Here is an 8,535-nt window from a genome sequence, read left to right on the forward strand (position 1 = left end):
CTATAATAGTGTTTTTTTCAAGTATTAATTAATTTAAAAGAAGGATATGTTTCATGTGAACAGAAGGATTGAAATAATGAGAGGCTTTAAATAGTCACGAACTTAGAAAGTTTTTGATAGTTTTGAAGAACTTAAGCTATTCCATTTCAATTTACAAGTTAAATATTTATATTTTAAAACAAAAACACTTTAATCCAATACTTCAAATAGTTTTTTAGATCATTTAGAAACATTTTACTTTTAGCTTTCGTGTTCAAATCTTGAAATTCTGTTCATATTTATTTTATTTTATTTTGCATATTTCAAAAACATTCCATCTACTTTTTGTCAAACATTTCTATACACATAAAACCAATTTCCTTAGCTTAACAAAAAAAAAATTATAATTGCATCAAATGCACGAGTACTACAAGTATCTAAAGTTATGAAACTACTTTAAAATGTGAAAAATAAAAAATAAACAAAACACTCGTTAAAATCTTCCCTTTCCTACATCAATTATGACCATTTTAAGAAAAAAAGAAAAAAAAAAAAATTCAACTCAATAAACGTCTACCATGAACAATCATTTCTTCATGACATATCCAAGAATCAACCCAATCAAAGCAACAATGATCACAAGGATCAAAGGGATACCACCACTCCCTTGGCTTTTGTTGCTTCCACGCCTCAAAAGTTCCTATAATTTATTTTCATTTTTTTTTTAAATATTAATTATCAAAATTAACGGTTTATAAAAAGGGTAAAAACGTAAAACGACATCTCTCACCATTTCTTGTCGAATTCTTTTACTTTGTTCAATAGCAGCATTCTTCTCCTCGGTCAACTTTGAAAGAAGAGATCTCACCTGAAAAGTCATTAGTTATACAGTTATACTGTGTTTGGCATGTATTGGACTGGGACTGATGTCAAACATTTGATCAGTGCCACATCATCATATTTTGGTAAAATGCTAAAACAAATTCTATATACATTTTAAAAAACTAAAAACAAACTCACCTCGGAAGATTTATCTTGAGATTCAACGTAGCTTCTTGAAACCTACATGAATCACGAAATAAATTTATATAAAAATAAAAAGAAAATAAAATATTTATCACGAATAAATAAATAAAAAGGAACCTCGGGCCCACTGAAATTCCCCTTATCTAATATGGCTGGTGACTTTGGTGAAAAGAGTGGTTCTTCTTTAGCTTGTGCAATGGCTGAAGTTGATGGATTTGGAGGAAGATAAACCACTTTTAATTTGCACTCTTCCAATTTACGCCCTGGTTCTTTAGTAAACTGTTTTATAAAAATCATTATACAGTAAAAATTCTTGATTTTATAAAAAATTATTTTTTGGATCAAAATCAAGCATATTTAGTTCCTTCTTCCCCTTTATCTTAGATCTCAAATGTTAACCATTTACACAAAGAATTAGAAAAAGGTGAAAGGGTAAATTGGGTATATCATATAATATGTTCTTACTTACCATTTCAGGGGTTATGTCCTTAGGAGTTGCTCCAGGGCTTGCAATTACACTCTGAAGGAGAAATTTATCTTTACATTGCATGTCAGGAGGAGCATCTTTCTGAGCTTGCATTGTTACTGTAGCAAAACAGACAAAATAATGAAAGTATAAAAGCTTAGTTTCTTTTGATTGTAAGGAATTTGAAGTTTGAGTCTCATTCTGTAGCTTAGAATCTAACAATATCGGTTCAAAATAATGAGTAAGAGGCCTAAATGAATGATCAATCCCATAAATTGGGTTTAACAGGTAATTTGTAGAATAAATTGATTTCAATTCTGAATTTGGGTATGGCAAATTGAATTATAGAAGCTAATGGAGGCAAAATTTTGGAACGATGGATGGAAATTATCATGGAATTGTTCAGGAACCGCATAGATTAGAAAGAAAAACTGAATTAGGGGAAAATATGCACCTATAACTTCACATGTTGATCGAGGCAAAACAACTCCGGTGTTTGGACGAACACAATACTTCTTCGGATTCGTCGTCTTCACCTGAATAATTAGCATCGATTCAGATCATAGGTACATTACACCAAAAAATCGAGAAATCAGAATCGAAATCCATAATCGGACCAAATCACGAATTAAATTCTGCAATCAGATCATTAACGCGATATGATGGCATTATACGAAACAGAAAAGCAACAAATTTTTTACCTTGAAACCCACATGGTTATCGGTCTTGTTCGTTAACTGAAGCGAGGAAGAGATCTGTTTATTCAATTCGACTATTCCATCGAAGAAAAACAAAAGCGAAAACATTGATCATTAATTAGATTTGAATAAGAAAACGAATAAACAAGTTGGGTGATGCGATCGGATGACTTACATGAGAATTTGAGCTCTACAGGATCAACGCTGAGGAGTTCCCCGGTACTCATTTCTTCAACCGATGCAGAATTCGAATCCCGAAACGAGAAAATTGAAGAAAAGCAAATCTGAGTTGTTGAATTTAATGGGAAAAGGAGAGATGGAAAGGGTAGGAGGAGAGGGTTGTTGTGGAAAAGGCGTTTTTTAATGAAATATGAAAACGGAGAGATCGATGCTGATGGGGGTTTGACTTTTGACAAAAAAAATTCTTCAACAACGTCTATTTGTTTTTTAAAAGAAACATAGCTTTCTTAATTTTATTTCAATGTTAAATATATATACTCAATAGTTTATAAATTTTAGATTAGATATCTGAGTTTCGAATTTAATTATTAATTTCTATACACCCTCCTTAAATATTGGTGTTATATAATATCCAATTCATCAAATACATCAACTTGAAAATTGTATGCTAATACAACCAATAAAGTTAATAGATCAATTAAACAAATTTCAAAATATAATAATTTTAAACATCATTATGACTTTTAAGAATCAAGTATATAAGCTAGAACACACATATTTTCTAGGTTATATCAATCTCACAAAACTATAAAGTACATGATTATTCTATCCAAAATGTGACCACATCTAGTGGCATTTATGTGACACCAATATTGTTGCCATTTTTTCACGAGTCCATAAATACTACATGAAAGGCACATATAATTGAAAATTAATATTTTACAAAACTACATTTAATTTTAAATTTTAAGTGCAATTCCTTTTCTTAATAACCATCATCCAAATTAATTGTTTTAGACTTTGTTTTCTTCACGGATTTCTTTTATGTTCTAAAGACGAAACAAAAATGTTAACCATAAGAAAAAATCATGTTCTTTTTCAGACATATCGTTCTAATCAAACTACTTTAAAAGCAAAATTCAACTAATAATAGACAGAAAATTAAAACTCTGAAAAGTTATCATTATCATATAATAGAAAAAGCATTTGTAACCTGACTATTTGATTCAATTAATATGAATCATATACACTTTAATCGTACATTTTTCCAGCTAAGCTCTTCAATTTTACAGCAATATCTCTGAAACCATGACTCATCTCCACTTACTAACTTCATTTCATTTAACACATTTATTTACCATTTGTTCTAAAATAACACACGTGATAAAGAAAAAAAAAAATCTATCTAGCTATAACAATGAAAATATCTTTTTTTTTTTTTGAACGACTATTATAAATTTATACTTCGATAGATTATTCAGAAACAAATCAATAAGAACAGATTATTATTTCTTGCATTTAACCCTACCTTTAAACACAAATCTCTTGATTGATTTATGAATTGACCTCGATCATAATAAAAATAAACAAAAGAAACATTTAACATTCCTTTCCTCTTTCAGGGTGTGTTTTCCAAGTCATTCACCAAACATAATAATAATAATCCGAAAAAGAAAATTACACAATCAACGTGAAAATTGCCCGAAAAAATCACGTAAAAAAACAGAAGAATATGTCAATTTGTCTAATTTCTATGGTAACTCTTATGCATATGCAAAAATGGCAGAAGGAACCTCATCAACAATATGTAATATTTGTTCATACTTCATATTCTGTGTTCTTCCTGAGGTAATATCAGTTCTTGAAGATCATCAACCTCCACCTGTTTCAAAAAGAAACTACTTACATAAATAAATAAATAAATAAATAAAGAAACACAACAAAAGCTCAATAAAAACCAAATAACTTTAAATAACAAATCTTATATTTTCTGTTTTAGAAAATAAAACACTCTAATATAACTAAAATCATGATTCTCTAATCAAAAAGTGCGTTAAAAACTATTCTAATAAAATGAATTACATTGCAATGAAAATAACAAAATACGACGGATCACATCGGTTCATGAATGGCCGATTCCATTCCGTTAGCGAAACAAACATTTCCGACGGAATGGACGATTCCATTCCATCGTACCAAACACTATAAATCTAAACAACGGAATTACCTCGTATCTGTTACCACCGTAAGTGTACTTCACGTGCAGTTTTTTGGTTTCACCGGGACACGGATCACAAAATCCCATGATTCCTGATTTCTTTACACCTTCATGTAGCTATAATAAAGTAATAGAAGAAAAATTATTAATTAAATATAAATAATGTTAACTAACTAAATAAATAAGTTAAACGAACCTTGAGTTGACCGGAATCATTGACCAGAAAATTTAAAGGTAAAGTGACATCGACAATCTGTGAAGCTAATTCATATTCATCTTTTTTCTCTTCTGAATTATTCATACTTTTTTTAATTGCTTTAGGGTTACCATAAACTGCTTCAATAATTACCAAACCACCCGTTTCCAATTGTTTATTTTTTTTCCTATTCGCCACATTTTCTAACAGCTGTTGAGCTTTCTCTGCTGCTGCTTTTGCTTCTTCAACCTATGCACACAAAAATACCTATAATACCCTCCTGCTCAACACTTACTTTAAGGGTAAATACGTAATTTTTACATACCTGTGTGCGAGTCTGTTCCATATTCTCGAGTGCTTGTTGTTTCTCTCTTCTACGATAATAAGGTTTGAAAACAAGAGACTGCATGCATAAAAATAAAAGATTATGATAAAAAAAAAACTAACAATATGATTAATTGTTAGAATTCATTGTTTTAAGAGTAGTAATAAATAATATTAATAATAATAATAATAATACCTTGAGTGTAAAATAAAGTGATGTTGGAATAAGAAATGCCCCTGAAGCAAATCCAATATTAAAGTGTCTTGAAAGAAAAATCTGCACACAATAAGAAATCAAAAAGAATTTTTTCATAAAGATATAAAATTTGAAGAAAAAAAATAATAATTTTGGAAGAATTGAACTTACAGGAACAACCAGCTTTTGTGGGCCACGATGGAATTCTAGTTTCCAGTATATACCCTTTGAATAAAAGAAAAGATTAAGAAAAACTTATTAGATAAAGAGTTATTATAATAAATAAATAAAAAGTTGTGAAGTATATAATTTTTAGAACAATAGAATTTTTATAAAAAAAAAATGTACCTGAATCCCAATTGTGTACAACATTCTAATGGTGCTAAAATTTGATATTTTTCTTCCACCTCCTATTTCAAGTTCAAGTGCACCACTACAAATAAATATAAAAATTAGTAAACAAATATGTATAAAAAAAATAAAAGGAAAATAAAAAAAATACCTTCCAATTTTTCCAGTAATACGCCCATGAGACTTTGTGGAGAATCTACGGGTGTATCGAGCAACTGCACCAATTGCACTTGTTCCAATCTATAAAATTTAAAACATTAAATAAATATAAAACTTTTATAATTATTAAGAATTGTGAAAACTTAAAAGTAGCATATACTATTGTTTGTTTTATACTTTTATTTAATCAATGATCTTTCTTCAATCTTCATATAGCTTCAATTTTTAGCATAAACTTTACATTCAGGCTACATTTCGAAAGATTCTCTCCTTTTTTTTCTTTAATTCATGTCTCTAGATATCAAATTTAACAAATTATTTCAAATAATAAAACACAAAAACTAATTTTTAAAACAAAAAATTACTCTAATCTCTCCTGCTGCAGCCATTTTTTGGTCTTTCTTTCTCCATCCAACAGCAACTGAAGAGTCTGAGCCTAAACTTAGCTCTATCTGGAAGACACTCAAAAAATAAAAATATAACAATAATGATTACTTTTTAAATAAATAAATAAAAAGAGTTTATTATTCTTAATTTCTTACACTTGCGTTTGATGTTGTGGAGAGTTGACGATTCCAAGAATTTGAAAGATTTATTGAACCATCTCTTAATGACATGGCAAGCCCCATTGTTGCAGTGGCATGTCGTGACACCTGTCTGAATCAAGAAATAATAACCTACTTTCATTTTTTTGTTTATTATAAATTAAAAATTAAAAATATCATCGTAACTTTTCATTTCCAATAATACCACTGAAAGTGAAAATTGCTTTGAATTTGAATGATGTTTGCTATAATAGCATAATAAGAAGTAAAAGCATGATGCTATGCTATAGTAAACCAATGAATTGGAAATAAGTTTTTACTTTTTGTATTTAAAAAGAAAAAGAAAAAGAAAAAGGAAGTTATTATTATTATAATAATTATTATTATTGTTACCGAGATGTCTGTAAGCCTATTAATCCTCTTAAACCAGCAGAAGCCATGAATTCAATGGAGGAAACAGAAGATAATTGATGCCTAAAAACAGCATTTGCAGCTGCATCACCATCATTTCCTTTTACAGCAAGGGTCCCACCAACAGCAATAACATTATTTTTTGATATTTGAGATTGGATTTCACTGTTCATTGACATTCTGCAAATTCACAATATCGAGATTTTGGATTCAATAGATATGGGTATCGATCTTTTCAAGAAATTAAATTTAAAGAATGTTATATAGAAATCATACGCTCTCATTAAACCATGGCCTGATAAAAAACTTGGAACTGATAGCTGTGCTAGAATGACACCAGAAGGTTGAAAATGAGCAGAGGTTTTTTCTTCTTCTCTTCTACGTTTTAGTCTTTCAAGTTCTTCTTTGATTTCTTCAACTTTATTTAACTTTGGACCAAGTTCTAGACCTGATGTTAAACCTTCCATACCATATATATCGTATATTTGTCTTTTGTTTTCATCAGTTAGTATCTCATATGCTTCACATATCCTCTGAAAGTTCACTGTTGCTACTTCCTTTTGCTGAAAAAAAGAAGAAACAGATTCCGTTAAAGATTGAAATTAACATAGGGTAATCAAATCAATACTAACACTATAAACTTCTTATGTGTTTGGAAGTTGTAACTCGATTTCTTAACTTCAAAACTAACCAGATATATATATTTCATTATAATAGCAATAACAAACCAAACATGAAAACCATTATTGAAGAACGAACTTATAACGATTTCCTGAAAGGGTTTATGGAACTTCTAAAGAAAACAAGGCAAATTCGCAAAACCAATACAGCCGATAATTGCTTGCATAAACGAAACGAACCAATCTCAATAGAAATGTAAGATGAATTGCTGAACTTATAAAATCATAATTCAGTAACTTGATACGATAGAAGTTTTTCAGCGAGAAAGTTACCCCTGTAGCTTGGATTTTATCAGGGTGATAGACTTGAGCAAATTGACGATAAGCTTTACGGATTTCTTCATCTGAAGCTTCCGGGGATACATTAAGTAGAGCATAGAGCTCTCTGTTTGAGGCTCCGTCTTCTGCTTGTTTCATAACTTCAATTGAGGACCAAAATCCCTTTTTAGGGTTCTATCAACAGAGGATCGAAATAAATTGTGTCTTTATCGAGTAAAGATTGCTGCAAGCATCAGATGAATAGTGGGTTTTGTTCTGATTTGCTTTTCTTGATTGGAAACTGTTCGAGGTTATGTGTTTCTTGTTTGGGGTTTTTTTGAGGGTTTTCTTTGTTAGCCTTGTGATGCTGTGAGCGCGTGTTCATTATTGTGCAACTGCAGCGTGGGTCCAAAGAAATTCTTTTCCAAATTTTCGGAAACACACCTTAAATTCATTAGAAATGTCATTAAATCCCCAAAATGGATAATTAATTCATTATAGTCCCTAATATGGACATGTTATCTAAATGATGTCCGATTAACAAGGACATGAAAGGAAGACGAGAGATTTAAAATGAGTATGTTCCAAGGGCGGATCCATCTTTGAGCCTGAGGTAGTTCGGAATGTCTCTCAAAAAAAAATTAGTAGTATAGTTGTGGTGATCGAGTATGAAGTATCTTCTTTCTTACTAAAACTTTAGCCGAGTTCACTTATTTTTAAGTCTTTTTCTCTCGGGTTTGGTAGCTAAGAAGGAGGGAGAATCAATTCAAATGGTCCAATGGAAATTTACTAAGGGTAAAGGTTAAGAGGATTTCTTAGATTCAAGTTTCAGCTAACCCAAATGGAGAAAATGTCTATGATACAAGTGCGATGATGCAATAAAGAATAGGCTTCATATTTTATTATTATGTTTATTCTAAATTCTAAATTCGACTTATTTTAACTAAAAATTGTTTCTGAAAATTACCTTTCACCCTTTGACATATATAGTATGTTTATTCAAAGAATAATCATTATTTTATTGTTACTATCAATATTACTTTTGTTGTTGTTTTTTTTTTAATTAA

General features: G+C 29.8%; 2 protein-coding genes across 2 annotated transcripts; both read right to left on the minus strand.

The window, feature by feature from the left end:
• Positions 1–365: 365 nt before the first annotated feature.
• LOC145003363 (vesicle-associated protein 1-2-like) lies at positions 366–2,545 on the minus strand. The gene is made up of 8 exons (XM_078962488.1): positions 2,345–2,545; positions 2,173–2,243; positions 1,926–2,007; positions 1,475–1,590; positions 1,123–1,284; positions 1,000–1,041; positions 770–847; positions 366–679 (listed from the first exon to the last, which is right to left on the minus strand). Exons 1-8 carry the CDS (start codon positions 2,394–2,396, stop codon positions 566–568), a joined length of 717 nt encoding a protein of 238 aa, XP_078818614.1. The 5' UTR covers positions 2,397–2,545; the 3' UTR covers positions 366–565.
• A 1,168-nt stretch (positions 2,546–3,713) lies between these two features.
• OWL1 (DNAJ heat shock N-terminal domain-containing protein) lies at positions 3,714–7,840 on the minus strand. Its single transcript, XM_078960985.1, has 13 exons — positions 7,484–7,840; positions 6,807–7,093; positions 6,513–6,710; positions 6,117–6,231; positions 5,940–6,026; positions 5,567–5,655; positions 5,413–5,497; positions 5,236–5,289; positions 5,065–5,145; positions 4,870–4,947; positions 4,545–4,793; positions 4,358–4,465; positions 3,714–4,012 (listed from the first exon to the last, which is right to left on the minus strand). Exons 1-13 carry the CDS (start codon positions 7,625–7,627, stop codon positions 3,956–3,958), a joined length of 1,632 nt encoding a protein of 543 aa, XP_078817111.1. The 5' UTR covers positions 7,628–7,840; the 3' UTR covers positions 3,714–3,955.
• Between the last annotated feature and the right edge of the window lie 695 nt (positions 7,841–8,535).

The sequence above is a fragment of the Lactuca saligna genome, chromosome 6 (genome assembly GCF_052625555.1).
Source record: "Lactuca saligna cultivar CGN05327 chromosome 6, ASM5262555v1, whole genome shotgun sequence".
NCBI classification, from domain to species: domain Eukaryota; kingdom Viridiplantae; phylum Streptophyta; class Magnoliopsida; order Asterales; family Asteraceae; genus Lactuca; species Lactuca saligna.